At 35.4% G+C, this 19,243-nt stretch overlaps 1 protein-coding gene across 1 annotated transcript in view; it reads right to left on the bottom strand.

Annotated features, from left to right (window-relative positions):
• The window catches only part of LRP1B (LDL receptor related protein 1B), a 1,553,318-nt gene that overhangs the window by 15,696 nt on the left and 1,518,379 nt on the right, over positions 1-19,243 (bottom strand). Inside the window, exon 86 of the mRNA XM_084892846.1 lies at positions 18,435-18,539. Within this exon, the coding sequence (XP_084748972.1) occupies positions 18,435-18,539 (105 nt within the window). The remainder of the gene's footprint in view (positions 1-18,434; positions 18,540-19,243) is intronic.

Here is a 19,243-nt window from a genome sequence, read left to right on the forward strand (position 1 = left end):
AGCTGGTTCCATCAAATAAATTCTAGAGAGGTTTCAGTTATTTTGAACAATGCTTGTTGGCTAAGATGCACCAGATGCCTCCCTGTATTTGTCAGCAGAAATTCTCAGAGCAACCATTTAATGGGCTTCCGTTCTTATGTAAAATGACAGTAAAAACACACCATATCAACAATTGTTGCACACAACAAAAGAACAGCCTCTAGAACCATTCCAAGTATATCTTTCTGGTCATAATGGCCAATCTAAATAACTGCAATTTCAAGGTCTCTGCCAGTTCTGTCATAGTCAATTTGGATAGCTGAAGCTATCTTCAGAAAGAGGCTTCAGTGACATCATGTTCATTGTTTGGGATAATCAAGAGGACTGTACTGGCTGCTCGATTACAAGGACAACATTTCATAAATCATTATTGCCGATAAACTCAAATCATGAAAATTAAAATTTGTTTCATAAATGCATATATTAACTTTAGCATAATTAATAATAGTAATACTATTAAATATAGTTATTTGATTAATAATTATATTATAAAACTATAAAGATGGAGTGTGATTTAAATGGAAGTTAATATCATTATAATATGGTTATAGGCTATCACATACATTATCCTAATTTTTGTTCAATATTTTTATAAAAAGCTTATACATATATACCTTTTCCTACATATCACATTTATTATATACCATACTACAAGTCAATCCTTAAAGTAGATAAATAAATTTTAAGGCCAAGCTTATGACATTGTCTATATTACTGAAGTGAGGTAATGGAATGAGCACATCTTTCAAGTAATTATAATAAAGTGGACACAATAAAAACTTATTTTTCTTTTTCAATTGTGGTTTTACAGATAAATGATTAAGAAATTTGTGCCAGCTCTTCAGAGTTTTAAATGACACTTACATAGCTAATTCTCGACAATAAGATGTTTAGTAAGACTTTGCAAATATGTTGTTGGAGTGAATTCTGATCATTGAAAAATTCTTTTTGCTTTATGTTTGTTAAATCTTCCTAATGGACCACTGAGAAAGTTTTACATGCTCTGATTAAAAGAATAATGCTGATTGCTTTAGTCACTGTATTATATTGCTGATGTGTACAAGGCTATTTTTGTGCAATTATATTGAACTAGAGGCCTGAGGTACAAAATTCATGTAAGGGGCTCGGCCCCCACCATGGCAGTGACTGCCTCATGGCTGCCTCAGCCCTCATAGCCCTGGCTTCATCTGGAAGGTTGTCTGGTCTAATTAGCATATTACGCTTTTATTGTTATAGATTACTGATTAAAATGTTAAAATGTGCTCTTTATACGACCTTCTTTAATTAAAAGAAAAAAAACCAAATCAGAGTTCATGTTAAATAAGAGGAATGACCTAAGATAAACTATGTTACTGGAAAAAAAGAACTCCTGGGGCTCATCATTACTCTACGATGCTTGGAAGTCAGAAAAGAAAATTAGAGGCTAACTAGCCAAATTCTGTTCTGATATAAACATCACACACTTTAAGTACTTTTGAAAGTTGTAAAGTATATGCCACTGGAACTTCAAAAGAGCAGAGATATTTTTAAGCAAAAAAAAGATAAAGATAGTGTGGTTCTTATCCCAAATTTTGGGATTTTGTTAACAATGTTGATTTATTTTTTATTTTACCCATAGCTTGGACCCAGAACTGTATTCATAAGAGATAAAAAGCAAGAACTTACTAGTAGTTCTAATGTTCCTATCTTTCAAATGGAGGCACATTTACATTCCCTAAACTGCAGGAAATAATTTTACTTACTGGAAAAAATAGATTGTGCCTAACAAATAATTAACAGTTATGCATTTTAATCAGCTGTTGATCACCTTGTAATATTCTCCATACTCCTTATTAAGTAACTACAGGCCTGGTGCACAAAATTTGTGCACTCAGGGCCAAGAAGGGGTCCCTCAGTCAGGCCTGTGCCTTCTGGCCCTCCAGGAGCCCTCAGGGGATGTCTGACTGCTGTGGAGGCGGACCGGCTCCTGCGCTCACCAGCTGTGAGCCCGCTTGTGGCTGAGCAGCGCTCCCCGCCCCCCCCATGGGAGTGCACTACCCACCCACTAGGGGGCACCTCCTGCATTGAGCATCTGCCTCCTGATGGTCATTGCACATCACTGTGAATGTTTATTCCACAGTTCTGTCAATTTTCATATTAGCCTTTTATTATATAGGTTTATATAGGATGCTTTATGGCCAAAGATGAAATGAAATATATTATACTGTTCTACATTTGTTCCAGTGTTTTAAAAATACTCTTTTGAGATATTAAATCAAATAGATACCATTATTCCTGTTGCCTGCTCTACAAAATTCCTAGTTAAGACATTTGTTTCTCCACAAATTCTCCCAACGGTTGATTTAAGACCAAGGATTTTTATCATTTTTACAAAAATGCATAAATCTTCACCCTCTGAGTAGACTTCAATGACCAAAGACAGTAATGACAAAGCATTTAAGAATTGGAATGTGTGCAGATCATCAAAATTTGTCCAATTGCCACTGAGTTATTTGCATAATCATGCTGACTATAATACCTCTGACATCTGTCTCTTTTTTGTTATTCCTCAAGCAAAATCCATAGGTCATACTTGGCCATCTTTAACCTATGCTATTCCCAGCTATTCATCCTAGGACTATTGTCTTCCAGTTAGTCATGCATGGCTCTTCTAAGAAACAATTTTTTCCCCCTCACCATCATTAACACCTGTATGCTGTTTATTTTAAACTTTTTTTTCTACAGCTGTTTTTCACCTTGAGACAATGAAAAATCACTTCTTTTTATGTGTTGGACACCAAACCACTCTGAGTTATTTAACTTTTAAAACACTTTCATGAGTTTTAACTAAGTATTGTTGGATTAGGGAAACACAGATAAATAGATAGATTCTTATTCTAATTACCTAAATAATTGTTTATCTTTCTTTTAATCATCAAATGAAAATATTTCCCCTAGCTCTTTCTTAAAGTCAATAGCTGCCCAATTTAACATTCTTTTTGTACATTTTCCTAGGCCATTTGATTTTTTTTTAAAGTTGTTTACTCTTACATTACTTTCTTAAATATATTCTTCTACTGCATTGTAGATCTATGTATAAAATATTCTTAAGTATATTTGGTAACATTTCATTTATTTTCTAGATTAGACTAATGAATAACAAAATAGGAAAAATTGTTAAAATTCAAAATCTGGATTCCCATATACCATAAATTTTCATTTAGCACATTGGAGTTGTGGCCAGAAATATGCATTTTAACAGCAACTGTATTGCAAGCAATTCATAAATCACACTTCCAGAATTATATCCCCACAGACACGTCCTTATACCAAATATTATTCAATCATTAAAAAAATTAGGACTGGAATAATGATATTCATATCTAGCATAATTGTGCAATAGAGTAAATAGGTCATTATAAATTGTTTACATGCTACCTAAAAAACTGAGTAGGTTTTTATTTTAGGTAAGTAATTCTCATCTGAGTGTTACTATATAAAATGTATTGTTTGGTAATTTATGATATCATATTTAAAAGCTGTTTTTATTGATTTCAGAGACAGGAAGGGAGAGGGAAAGATAGAAACATTGATGAGAGAGAAACATGGGATCAGCTGCCTCCTGCAAGCCCCCAACTGGGGATCGAGCCCTCAAACTGGGCATGTGCCCTGACCAGGAATTCTGAAAACTCCTGGTGCCTGGAATGACACTCAACCACTGAGCCACATGCGCTAGGTTATTATGTCTTAGCAGTCGGTGAGATTATTGTATTTTATAGTATTATCTGTTCCAATTCTAATTTTCTGTGACATAGGGAAATATATTTGTATAAAATCAATTATTTAATACATATTACTAGGAAGCACAATAAACATTTTATAATATCAAAATAAGTTTGGTATATACACAAAATGTAATCTTCACAAAGGAACCATTTTTATATTTAATTACATAAATATAAGACATATAATTACACTGTCCAAAATAATGATAGCTTTGAAAGAGTAGAGTGATTAGTATAAGGAAGTATGAAGTCAGATATAAAGTAGTGAGGTTGTATTGAAATCTTATGTATTGCCTTTCAGTGTAATGATGGACTATATATACATGTTACTTTGTAGAAATGTGGTCTAGAGTTGCATGCTTTGGGAAGACTTCAAAACAAAATTATGAGATTAATATTTTCTCCCTGTTTATATAAAGGTCATGAAATTCTTCTAACCTAGGTAAAATTCAAAACTGAACTTTAAAGCAATCTGAAATTGAATTTCTCCTCATATATATGTGCTGGCTGCCCTTATTAACATGATGATGAAGATATTCAGAAGAAATATCTTTAGTATTCCCTTTTCTTTTTACACCGAGAGGAAAAATGGCATGCAGGAATTAAAGAATGCTTAGTAAACTTGCAGGTGCTTCAAAAGTCATATTCAGTATAAATAAAAAATGTGATTGTGTTTTGTGCACCAGATTTATACAATAGCATAAATTAGAAAATTAAAAGTCACTTGAAAAATATTTTTTCTGATTAATTTTGAAAATTTTACTCCATTGGGGTTGGGCTATGACTACTTTGTACACAAAAGACCTAATTTTGAAGCTCTACCCTCGATGTAGCCCCCAGCACCACTTTTGCCCTCTCTCCTGGCAGATAGAAGTATTATATCATGTTTAAAAAATCATTGCATTTTGAACAGATATTTGTATATTTAATCACCTGTTTATTAATATTACTTTAAAACATGATTTCATCTGTCATTGTTCTACTTTTTGAGATAACAATTATTTTATATATTATAATTCATAACTTTTTTGTGCAATGCCTAAAAATTTTCTACGCTCTGATGAAAATTTGCATAAGATTTAATTTACATATACTGAATTTTGTGCCAGATCCCATACTAAGTATTTTCATGCAAACAAGTACTCTTATTTAACTTCTACAATAATGTATAAAGTTGGAATTACACACAGCCTTTATAAGTTCATCTATAATTGCTCAATACAATTTTAATGCCCACAACAATTTACTCTATATTTCACTCATTTGTTATTTGGTATTTTTCATACGTAATATTGTACTGCAATTTCTATTTATTCAGCATTATTCTCTATTTGCATTAGACTGTTACTTCTTACATGGAAATAACTAGGTATTACCCTGCTTTAAAAAAATATTTGTATTGATTTCAGAGAGAGGAAGGGAGAGAGAGAGAGAGATAGAAACATCAATGATGATAGAGAGTCATTGATTGGCTTCCTTCTGCATGCCCCCTACTGGGGATTGAGCCTACAACCTGGGCATATAGCCCTTGATCAGAATCGAACTCAGACCCTTCAGTCTGCAGGCCGATGGTCTCTCCATTGAGTCAAATTGGATGGAGCTGCTTTTTTTTTTTTTTTCTTTTCTTTTTTCTTTTCTTCATAACAGCATAATTTACCATAGCTAAGATTTGGAAACAGCCTAACTGCCCATCAGCAGATGAGTGGATTAAAAAACTATATACATCTACACAATGGAATATTATGCTGCTATAAAAGGAAGGAACTCCTGCCATTTTCAACAGCATGGATGGAATTGGACAGTAAAATAAGTCAGTCATAGGAAGATAAATATCACATGATCTCACTAATTTGTGGAATATAATAAACAACATAAACTGATGAACAAAAACAGATCCAACGACAAAGAAGCATCAATCAGACTGTCAAACCTCAGAGGAAAAGCAGGGGAGGGTGGGGGTAAGGGGGATAATCAACCAAAGGACTTGTATGCATGCATATAAGCCCAACCTATGGACACAGACAACAAGAGGCTGAGGGAATGAGTGGGGGTTGGGGGTAATGGGTGATAAAGGCACATATGTAATACCTTGATAAAAAAAAAAAAATTAAAAAGACCAACTTTAGGTAGTATCTTAAATTTGTGTGTGTTGTCATAAGTACACTGGATTCAACTCTGTAATAGCCATCATGCCTACTTTAAAAATATTACATTAAATCACTTTGTTAGCTAGTGCTGATAAATTAGTAAAATAAAATTGATCTTATTTTAATATTAAGATAATTTGGCCAGAAAAAGTTTTTGATTTTTGAGAAGTGTTAATGAGGTGAAGTAAAAAAAAAAAAAAAAAAAAAAGTGATGTTCAGTAAACTCTGACCAACAATTACTTTAGGAAAAGTAAAAATTAATGAGAAATTTCAATTGAAATAGTGACCAAGAATGAAGTAAAATTAATAAAATGGATTTTCTAAAGTGATTTATTTTAGGAGGTAAGGAGAAGTGTAAAAGAAAAGATGAAATCTCTTTTGCCAAGAAATTATCCATAAGAGGAGGTTTGTTAAAATTGGGTGATTTGAGTTAGAAATGTTTAACCATAAAATTCTGTGCAAGTCACTTGAGCTGAAATGGCCACTGAAGTGTGGAATGATGAAATATATATATAAAAAAGAAATCTCTAGTAAAAGAAACATTTTACCATCTAGATATTCCCTAAGAAATTTTATTGAAAGCATATCTGAAAGGTATAAGTGTTTTCTAGAGTGAGCAGAAAATCTCTACTTAACTGAATACATTACATGCATCACCTAAGGGAAAAAGGAACAATCATAAAATTAGTATTAAGTAATCTGGTGGATGTAATTGAAGGCATAAAAGTAGGCCATTATGCTGGAAACAGTGGTTACAATTTTATAGTTAAAGGTGAGAAGAAAAACTGAATATATGCTGCAATATGAGTAGGAAGCTCTAGCCACATGGTGCTAAGATGAATGGCCAATTCCAAAACTGGCTCGAAAACATACCAAGCCATGACGGGAAGGTGGTGGTAAAAACCTCCATGCTTAGTGCCAGTCAGGTAGATAACTACTTTGCAACCTGAATATTTTCTGTTTTAGCACAAAATAGAAGTAAACAGTAAAGAATTTAAAAGCCTTTCCTATTTTTAGGGCTGCTGCAATGCAGGTGATGAAATCTAAAACTTATTATAATGGGGTGTCTGGCCTACCCAACTCCATTCATTTATTCATTCATTCATCATTCATTCGTTTACTCTTCATTATATAAAATCAGATGGATGGTCACATTCTAGTATGTTGGGTATGTAAAAATATTACATCTTCAACGATATAAATTGTGCACTCTTTAGTTCTTGTTCTATACTTCTACCAACTGAGAAATGCTTATTTTCTCCCCCACATTGCAACAATTCTAAAGGTGCTTGTCTGATGGGGACTTTGACATGGAAATCTGTTGACTGACTTAATTTTCTTGATTTGCCCCTGACTTGGGATATGAGAGCAAGAAATAAACCTTTATTGTTAAAAAGCATTTGAAATCTGTGGTTGTTTTTACAACAGTAAAATATGGGAAAGCTTATATATTTATAGAAATTTATCTATTTCTTCCAGGTTATGAATTTGGTGTCATAGCGTCTTTCATAGTATTCTAGTACGATCCTTTGTATATCTGTGATGCCTGTGGTAACTTTTTCTCTTTTATTTCTGATTTTGTTTTATATCAATCTTTTATTTTTCTCAGTGAGTCTACCCAGGGGTTTGTCCATTTTATTAATCTTTCTAAAGAACTAGCGGTTTGTTGTGTTAATTTTTTTATTAGTCTGTTCAATTCTCCTCTAATTTTTATTATTTCATTTCTTCTGCTGCTTTGGGTTGCATTTGTTCTTTTTAATTGTCTTTCAAGGTGTGGTGTTAGGTTGTTTACTGGGGATGTTTCTTGTTTCTTTAGATAGGCCTGTAATGATATAAACTCCCCTCTTATCACTGCTTTCCCTGCATCATAGAACTTTTGATATTGTTGTATTATCATTCTCATTTGCCCCCATATATATTTTGATCTCACCTTTAATTTCTTCTTTCACCCAGTAGAAATAGGATGAATTCAAATTCTAAGCAAGGTTACAGGCAGAACTTCCTTTTTTTATTAAAGAGCCAGCCCTATGTACACTTAGTGGTTATCTCGATGCTGGCCTTGAAAACAATACAGTTTTATAAATAAATAAAAATGCACCTGGCATGGTATTGAGATTGTGGGCATATCTGGTCTCTGGCCTGCAAGGTCAGACAGCTAAGTTTATCTTCATCATTCTTCAAGTGGGCTAAAGCAAACTAGAAAGCAACATTTTATCTAGGAAGAACAGCAGAAAATTCCAAACAACAGTATGTTGCAAAATAGGGCTTTTCCTTCTCAGAACCTTTAAAAATAACTACCTGCCCCAGAAGCGGTGCAGTCTGCCTGCGTTTGGTACCCTTGCGGCTGTCCTGGCCAGATATTTCAATAAATCTTTGCCTGCTTTTTTTAAATAAATCATCAGCCTCCGGTTGTCTTATTTTGAACCCAGGGTTCGATCCCACAACACAGTCTTCTCTTAACCCACAATTGTGGGTTCCTTTACTTCATTTTTCAGTTGATTTCCAATTTTAAGACATTCTAGTCAGATAATATGCTTGGCATAAATTAAATTTTCTTGAATTTGTTAAGGCTAGTTTTGTGACCCAACATATGGTCTATGCCTGAGAATGCTCCATATGCACTGGTTAATATATAACTGTCCTAGACTTAATGTATAATATATAACCTTCCTGGACTGAATCATTAAGAAATGGAAAAATCTAAATAGATTTATAATCACTAAAGAAATTAAAGCAACAAAACTGCTCCCCAAATAAAAGTCCAGGACCAGATGGCTTCACAAATGAATTCTACCAAACAAGAAGATCTGATACCTATCCTTCTCAAACTCTTCCCAAAAACTGAAGAAGAGGCAGCACTTTCTAACACATTTTAGGAGTCCAACATAACCCTGATACCTAAACCTGGCAAGAACAACACTAGAAAACTATAGACAAATACCTCTGATGAATACAGATACAAAAAATCTTAAAATATGAGCAAATCAAATACAACAATACATTAAAAAAATAATAAACTATGATCAAATGGCGTTTATTGCAGGGGCACAATAATGCAAATCAATCGATGTAACACACCACATTAACAAAACAAGGGATAAAGATCATATGATCTTACCAATAGATGCAGTAAAAGCATTTGATAATATACAACATCTATTTATGATTAAAACACTCAGTAAAATAAGTATAGAAGGAAAGTACCTCAATATAAGTATAGAAGGAAAGTACCTCAATAAAAGACCATGGATGATAAACCTTCAGCCAATATCACACCCAATGATGAAAAATTGAAAACTTTTCCACTAAAATCAGGATCAAGATGAGGATGCCCACTCTCACCACCCTTATTTAACAGTTTTGGAAGTCTTAGCCAGAGCAATAAGGCAAGAAAATAAATAAATAAAAGTCATACAAATTGGGAAAAAAGAAGTAAAGTGTCACTTTTTGCAGATGACATGATTCTGTATATAGAAAACCCTGAAGCCTCCACCAAGGACCTATTAGAAACAATAAACAAATATAGTAAAGCAACAGGATACAGAACCAATGTACAGAAATCCATCACTTTCCTATATACTAACATTCATTATTGACACTTCAAAAAAAGAAGTAAAAAATGTATTTTTCAATCACAACCAAAAGAATACAATACCTAGGAATAAACTTAACAAAAGATTTGAAGGACCTATATACTGAAAACTAGAAGTACTATAAAAAGAAATTGCAAAAGACACAGTAAATAGAAAACATAGTGAAAGGGTCATATTATCCAAAGTAATATACAGATTTAATGCAATACCTATCAAAATTCTAGTGCCATTATTTAAAGAAATAGAACAAAAAATTATCAGATCTGCATGGAAGCACAAAATACATCAAATAGGCAAAGTGATCCAGTGAAGAAAAAACAAAGCTGGAGGTATCACACTATTTGGATTCAAATTATACTACGGAGCTACAATAATCAAAACAGCATGGTATTGACAGAAGAAAAAAAACACACAGATCAATGGAACAGACTTGAGACCCCAGAAATAAAACCACAAGTATATGGGCAGATAATTTTTGACAAAGGAGCCAAAAACATACAATGGGGGGGAAAAGACTCTTTAATAAATGGTGTTTGGAGAATTGGAAAGTCACAGGCAAAAGAATAAAACTAGATTATAACTTGGCCTTTTGTACAAAAATTATTTAAAAACTGGAGGCCCAATGCATGAAATTCATGCAAGAGTAGACCTTCCTTCCCTCAGCTGCAAGCACCGCTTCCCCCTGGCACCCAGGATTCGGGCTTCCCTCTGGCTGCAGACAGGTATGTACCTGGGACCTGGGCTTCCTTGCAGTTCCAGCTTCATCCAGAAGGGTGTCCGCTCTAATTAGCATATTACCCTTCTACTGTTATAGATGGGTCAAAAATTTAAATATAAGATCTGACACCAAAAAAAGTACAAAGAAGAAAATGTAGGTAGTAAGCTTATGAAATTTGGTTGTAGAGAACATTTTATGAATTTGACCTAAAAGATAAGGGAAGTAAAGGCAAAAATAAATTAATGGACTATATAAACCTAAAAAAGCCTCTGCATAGCAAAAGAAACCAACAACAAAATAAAAAGGCAAGATACCTAATGGGAGATGGTATTTGCAAACCACAGCTCTGACAAGAGGTTAATATCCAGAATATATAATGAACTCATACAACTCAACACCAAGTAAATTGACAAACCAATTAAAAAATGACCTCAACAGACTCCTCTCTCAAGAAGACATACAAGTAGCCAACACACATGTGAAAAGATGTTCAATCTCACTGACGATTAGGACAATTCAAATGAAAACTGCAATGTGATTCCAGGTCACATCTGGTAGAATAGCTATTACCAACAAGATAAGCAATAACAAGTGTTGGACATTGCAGAGAAAAAGGGTCAAAGACTTAAATGTAAGTCTTTCATTGCTGGTGGGAATGTAAACGGGTCCAGCCACTATGGAAACAATGTGGAGGCTCCTGAAAAAATTAAGGAATTGCCCTATCTGGTTTGGCTCAGTGGATAGGGCGTTGGCCTGTGGACTGAAGAGTCCCAGGTTTGATTCCGGTCAAGGGCATGTACCTTGGTTGCGGGCACATCCCCAGTAGGGAGTGTGCAGGAGGAAGCTGATCGATGATTCTCTCATCGATGTTTCTAACTCTCTAGCCCTCTTCCTTCCTCTCTGTAAAAAAATCAATAAAATATATTTTAAAGAAATTAGAGAATAGAATTACCATATGACCCAGCAATCCCTCTTCTGGGTATCTATCCAAAAACTTGAAAAAAATTATTTGCAAAGAGATATGCACCCCTATGTTCACTGCAGCATTATTTACAAAGGCCAAGGCATGCAGACAAAGTGTCCTTTGATAGAGGATTGGATAAAGATGAGGTACATATATACAAGGAATACTATTTAGCCATAAGGAAAGATGAAATACTGCTATTTAAGACAGCATAGGTGGATCTTGAGACTATTATGCTAAGCAAAATTAGTCAGTCATAAAAGGTAAGAACCACATGATTTTGCTCATATGTAGGATATGAAACTTATACCCATAGACAGATAAAAGTAGGATGGATACCAGAGAAAAGGGGATAATAAAGGTTAAAGGGGCACAAATATATGGTGATAAGAGATGATCTGAGTGTGGGTGGTAGATACAATGCAATATACAGATCATGTATCATAGAAATGTACCATGGAAATCTATATAAACAAATGGTCACCCCAATAAATTTAATAAAAAATATTAGCAGTTTAATAGAGGGGAATTTTTAAATTGTTAAAGAAGTAACAATTAAACACATGAAAATAACATGTATCTATAGTGTGTTTGGTTTCTTTGGTTATTCTGATTTGCTGATTAAAGATCAAGAACAGGCCCCCAAATCAAGGGAAAATAATGCGAATATATCAAATTTTCATAACAATAGCTGCCCAATGTAGAACTATGTGATAACTGTTCTTCATTAGGCAGTGTCACTTATAATCTCACAGCACAAACTGGACTTTAAACTGGCTCAGGAAAATGTGACATCTGTGTTTTGATTCCCCACCCCCCCGCAGTGACCTGGCCCTTGAAATGTGGACAGTATAGGCTGCTAAAGTTGAATTGCTCAATACCCCTGCTGCAAACTTGTATCTGCTTAAAATCACTCAGGACAATTCCCTCGGGCCCTTCCCAGATATTCTCTATGAGCAGCAAGGTCCCTGGTCCACATGCAGGAGTGTGGCAGCTTAGCTTGACAGCAAAAACCCCGTTTCCTTTCTGCTACACCAATATTTTGAGAAGCCACTGCCTTATTTAGCTGTTCTAATATAGGATAATCATTCCTACCTTTTTAAAATTGTGACATAAACAGAAATCATTATCTTCCCAAAAGTTCCAACAAAGGCTTCTGTAGTGCCTGTACATTTCCTTGTATGTTTCTCACCCTAAGGACATATGCTGAACTTTTAATAACATAATTAGATGGGAACAATCACAAAATCAAGGAAAAGAACACAATGCCTAATCCCCATGACTCTCTTAATGAATGTCCCTTCAGTACTTATGAATTCACTTTGCATCCTTCTGCATTTTAAGAAGCTTCTTCAGAATGTTTCAAAAGCTAATTCTTCTGTGTGTTTTCTAGGGTAACGCAGTCCTTCCTTTCTGTGGCATCCCTCACAGGACTTTACTTATTGTAACTCTCTTCCCAGTTACGTGACCGTGGCTGTCATTGAACTGCTAACTTTTTAACTTTTTATATAGGCCATATTTCACCTGGCTTTTATTAACAGAAGTTTTAAAAACAAACAAACAAAACAACAAAACAAAACAAAACAAAAAAACAACACACCATACTTTAGTTTTCTTCAAATTCCCAAACACTAAATTATATCAGGGTCTTAGAATTTTATATTTGGTCATAAGGGCTTTAAGATGTTACTTTTTTTTTAACATGTTAAAGACAATACTCTATGTTCTTACGTATGTTACAAGTCTTAATCCTCAAAACAATCTTAGGAAGAACACTCTTAGTATTGCCACAATAAGGTGACAAAAAAGGCAAAAGAAGAAAACTAAAACAAACTGTAATCCCAAGATATAATGTCCTCTATCTCTTCTATCTTCTTTGTGTATTATTTACTAACAAACTTGTCTTGTTTACTTATTTATTTGTGAAATATATTTTTATTGATTTCTGAGTGGAAGGGAGAGGGAGATAGAATCATCAATTATGAGAGAGAATCATTAATCAGCTTCCTGCTTCCTGCACATTGGGTATCGAACCCACAACCTGGCCACGTACCCTGACTGGGAAATGAACTGTGACCTCCTGGTTCATAGGTCAGGGGTCAACCACTAAGCCACATGGTCCAGGCACTAACTCTTAAAGAGCTATTTTTAAAATTAAAAACAACAACTTTGTTCTTTGTTACATGGCACACTGGGATTCATTTTAAAGTATACTTTTCAAACCTATGACTTTTTGTTCCAGCTCAGCACCATACCACCCAGATCTCTCTAAAACATTCATATAACTCTGATACTTCATATTTTAAAGTTACTGGTGTCTTCCTACTGCTTAAGAATAGATTTCAGAGTCCTAGCTAAGCATTCTGAGCCCCTTGGAATTTATTCACCACCCAATACTCTTTTACAAGCACCATTTATCCCATAGCCCTCAAGTCCCCAGGACCCCAGCCATATTCCTTCTTGCTCATCTGTTTTCCTCAAATAGAATCAGAGGCCTTCAAGGCAAGAGCTATACCATCCTTCCCTCCTATTTTCTATCCATTTTTGGGATATAGTTCCATAGTAAAGTCACAAATAGACAAACAAAAAGCAAATAGAAGAGGTAAAAAATGAATAAGATGAAGTTTTCCTAAAAAGTTATGATGGTAAATTAAGCTCATTTGGGTCTTTATCTAGAGAGATATTTTATTCAGGAAACACAATGTGGTAGCTTTAGAAGGTGTTACAGAGATGATAAATATTATAATAAGATGAATCCCTTTTCTATTTTGTTTGACTTGGGGATTTTGGAAATTAATTAACAAAGAAATATGATATGACAAAGATGACAGAAAGATGACCACATCAGAAGCTATCAGATCTCACAATCCAACACAGGCTCCAACATGTGACTTTTAGCATCTTAACAGGGTCTCACTCATCACAGGTTCCCAGTACATATTTGGTGAATGAATTAATGAATGCATAGAATGTAATAATATAGAATGTAATAGAATGTAATAGAATGTAATAGAATGTAATTATCTCTCTTATGCTTCTTTTAAGGTGTAAGTTGATTTGAGGAATTCAGTAAGCTTTACTTCTGCAATCAGAATAAATTTTAGGGCACAGGAAACCAAGGCACAGCAAAATTTCATAAAGCCAAATGCAAATACAGATGTAGATAGAGACACAGAAAGTCAGAGATACTTGATCCAAGCCCCTCCAATTAACATATTTTACTGACTGTTTATTAGATTGGCAGATTGTGACCTTTGAAGGCCAATTGCCCCTGATGCCACTTGGTAAGAGTATGATGTGGAAGAGAACAGGATTGTGGGCCACTATGCCCATGGGCGATATATTCTGGTGACATGGGCATCCTCAAAACAGGCCATGGTCCTGAGACCTGCTTGTGGGGAGAAGGCAAGATGAACCTGAAATGTTGTGTGTGCTTTGCCTGGGAATAGCAAGAGAAGAACAAGATAAAAGAAGGCTGGGCCCCAGAGCAGGCATTGCTAGTGTCTTAAAAATGAAGCAATGAAAGTACCTAATGCTCGGCCAAGGGTCACCCTGGATTTACTAACTGAAATATTCAGGAACCAATTGTCCTTTCCTTTAGTTGCACTGCCAAGGTTCAGGCTCTCACCACTTTTCACCTGAAGTATTGCTATAATATATCTTTTGATATGTGGTCCTCCCTGATTTCGAGAGCTTTCCTCATGCCAACAAAGGTCTCCTTCAAAATCAAACTCCTTTAGCTCGAGCCTCTGCCTCAGATCTCTTTGGCTAATTATTCTTTTCAGGATCCTATGGAATCCTTTACTTTTAGCATAAATTGGATTCCAGTTTATCTTTCTAGTTTTATTCCCTCACATCCCTCCCTCTGCCAACGCTATAGTCATTCTTAATTCTAGCTATATTAAACCCTTCCTAGCCATTAAGCCTCCTACATGTGTCTTTGCTTGTTATTCTTTTCCCCCAGAATGTTCTTCCTGACCTCACTGAACTATATCAATTGCATGAATAAAAGGTTGCCTTTCCTATAAAGTTTTCCATGTTTCCATTTTGAGTGAGTCACTTGCCCTGTTAAGATTCCACTGTCTTTTTTATTCCTGTTTTCACAGTTACATTAGTATAGATTAACTAGTGGCTCAGTGCATGAAATTTGTGCACATTAAAAGGGAATTGATTAGAGGAAATATTTTAGTATTGCTATTTGTCCTTTCTCTATAATAAAAGTGTCAGAGATGAAAGAAAATTAGTAAAATGTATATGAAAATCTCCATCCTGTCAGAGCCTGGGGCATGCCTTGGGACTCAGAGTTAAATCCCTGCCCACCCATGCATGCCTCAAAATTACTTGAGACCCAGACCTGGCTGGCCCCACCCCTGTCAAGCCCTGCAGGGTAGGGGGTGCAGCCTCAGGTCTGCCATCAATCCCTGCTGTGCAGGGGGCATGTCCTCAGGTCCCCCCCAGCCTCAGGTCCTCTGGCCCCAGGGGCACAGTCTCAGATATCATGGCCCCACCTCAGGTCTCCTGGCTCCAGCACTGGGGCAGGGGAGGGTGGAGGGACATGGTCTCAGGTCTTTCAGCATGGCCTTCGGTGCCCCATCCCTGGCACTAGGGTGGGGGGGCACGACCTCAGACCCCCTGGCCCTGGTGCCAGAGTGGGTGGCATGGCCTCAGGTCCTCCGGCCCTGGTGCAGGTGCAAAAGGGCAGGATGACCATTTGCATATTAGCTCTTTATTATATAGGATTAGTTGCTTATACATTCATAATCCCACTAATTAGTGAGTTACTTTATGCCTAGGAATTAATTTCATTCATCTTCACTTATCTAGGATTGAGCACACTTTCAGGGTCTTATAAATATTTGCTGAAAAAACTGGAGGAATTTAGGATAGAGACAGGGCAAAGGTAGAACTGAAGAACGGTTGCCTCTCTGTCTTCAACTGCATAAGCTGCTAAACTTGAGTATGAACTGAGAAATGAATCAATTTTTTGAAATAGTTTATGTACATTTTATAGACTAGCATTTAAAGTGGTATTTATGGATGTGTTTTATATAAAAATGTTGGTTTAACATATTCAAATATCTTCCAGAAAAAAATAATATCAAATTTTTCTCCGTGATTATTTTAATAACTTCCAATATTCCCCCAACTATTGTATAAAGAATCACATTTTCTTGAATACAAATAGATCTTTTTTAATAAAACTGCAGAGTTTTGTTTGGTAAGGAGACATCTGAAGTTAAATACCATTGTGATTTAAAACTATTATTAGTACTTGGAGACACCACCATGGGGCTAATTTTGGGCGCCTATCGGAGTTTCTACTCACAACATTGGGTCTTCAGGAGGGTCTTCAGGAGTGTGTCAGATACAATCCCACCTCTAAAGCTCAAATAGACAATTAAAGGATAACTTGTGCTGCAATGAACATTGATCGTTTCCTCAAAAGTGGTCCTTAAAATTTCTTGGTGGAAATGAGTTTGCTATGACAAACTGAAATGAGAAAGTCTCCTTTCAACTATTTAGAAATAAAATTTCTAGAATTTTTAGCGGGTACATTTTTCCTGCAAAGAAGTCTTCCTGATTAAGGTAAGATCATTTCCAATAAAATTTTGGGATACTAAATAATGTATTTTTTCATCAGCATCTGAAGTGAAAAGTCAGTTACTAAATAAAAACTGCCACTCCAAATATAGTATAAAGCCATAGAGTCTAAAAATACCTGCTTCTATCCTTCTCTAGTTAAAAGCACTCGTCTAACTAATACATTTTCATTAGACAGTTTCATGAAATTGTTCATTTCCTCTATCACATTTCTAGGCCTTCTGACTATGGTGCACACAATTGTCGGTGAGCGAAGCACGGGTTAAGTGTGTACGACACAGATGAGCCCGGGGATTAAGTGTACACTGAAATGCACGTGGATGTTCATGACTTAAGCCGATGGACTGTGGCCTGAAATGATGTCACAAGAAGTGGAGCGGTAAGTGGAAGGTTAAACCTACTTGCATCTCGGCTCATTAAACGCAGTTAAAGTGCAAATCCCCTCATTCTGACAGTAGTGATCACAAGGGTTCTCTTTCTGGTCACAGCGCTGACTTTTAAACCCCACAGAGCATCTGCAGAATTCCAGTAAAATACAGCCAAATAAAGCATCTGACTTGGTATTTTTTGTTAATATGTTTCAAATTTACTTCATACAGAAAGTGTGATTCAAACTGTTCTCAGGTATGCTCACTTCTCTCTCAGACAAACTCATCACATGCTACTCTGGCAAGGTGTGCACAGAGCGCAGGCATGGGTCTTATGTGGGCATTGCCCTTCTGGTCAAGCAGGGATAAAGGAAAACTCAAAGTAGAGGACAGGTGAGTTGAATAGTTTTATTTCAAGCTGTCCATTCTGGACCATTAGTTATTTGAGAGGAGGAAATATTAAATTCCAGATTTTCTCCAATACTTTCCAAACATTTAGAAACCCAGATTCAAGTTAATGTATAACAAAGGAGCAAGTCTTAATAGGTTTGCAAAATACAACACTTTTAAAATGAATGCAAATATCAAATGCAAATGCACATGAAGCTATACCTGAAATTCTTTTGAAAAGAATGACCTTAAGCCGGGACCGGTTTGGCTCAATGGATAGAGCGTCGGCTTGGGGACTGAAGGGCCCCGGGTTCGATTCCGGTCAGGGGCATGTACCTTGGTTGCGGGCATATCCCCGGTAGGAGGTGTGCAAGAGGCAGCTGATCGATGACTCTCTCTCATCGATGTTTCTAGCTCTCTATTTCTCTCCCTTCCTCTCTGTACAAAAATCAATAAAATATATTAAAAAAAAAAAAAAAAAGAAAGAAAAGAATGACCTTAAGTACTGAAGTATTAATTAATAGGATCGTGTCTGGGTTTCACATATCTGAATAAGGTCAATAAAACTATAACATTTTCTCCCGACACTTCCAAGTTCAAAAGTCTATGAATGTCTGAAATGGGTATGATGCTAAAATTTAAATGAGTTCTCCTTATGAAGTCACTAGCCCATTGATGAAGGAGGAAATTCTGCAGCACATGAGCCAATGAGGGAAAATACCTGATTAAAGGTGTCCATGAAATAATTTATTTAAAATGTATTTCCCCCCAAGAAAGAACAATAGAGCAGGGATTCCATGTACAACCAAAGTCTTACTACTAAAAGCCCACAAAGTTGTAAAATACTCACAGACACACAGGGACATTTGTCTCAGGGTCCAGCTGACACGTGCCACCATTGTAACAATAGCCGTCACATAACTGACAGCTAGAGGCAATCTTTCCATTAGTACAGCTGCAACAAAGAAAAAGAAATCTCATCATCACTGGCATCAGCACTGTTTAAAGCTGACACTAATTCTCCACACATAGTAATATTCATCGCAGAGAAGTCATGCAGGGGCTGGCCAAAAGTAAGTTTTCAGAAAGACAGACTTGTTAAAGACAATTATTTTTTAACAGAATAATGATAGAAATTATTATTTTGGTAATTTTCAAAATTTTAACCCATTTGCTTAATAGAAAAATTTAACTAGATATATGTGTGAAAAACATATACTCTAATTGCTATCACTTACTCTGTGAGAAGATATTATCATCAATGTCTTATTCCCTTATCCTATAACTAGAATTTGGTGAGATCAGTGTGAATTATAAACCATATGGAGACAAATGCCTCATCTACTCCTTCTAATCTGGAAATCTAGTCCAAAAATTATTAATGAGTTTTAGTTTTCATATTTTGTAAGAAAGCATAGAATTATGCTGTAGTCACATGTATCCCACTGTATTTCTTTGAATATGTATTATAATTAATGTAAACCTTTTTATTCTAACAACAAAAACAAAACAAAACATGAAGCAGTCCATTACAAAAATAAATAGTTCTGTTATAGGAACAATATGCAATATAGCAACAAAGTAATGAAGTAGCCTTACATGGAATACTTATGGAAATGATTCTAACATATGGCATATTTACATGTCTGAGATAAGAAT

Source organism: Pipistrellus hanaki (genome assembly GCF_964339955.1).
Source record: "Pipistrellus hanaki genome assembly, chromosome: 8".
NCBI classification, from domain to species: Eukaryota; Metazoa; Chordata; class Mammalia; order Chiroptera; family Vespertilionidae; genus Pipistrellus; species Pipistrellus hanaki.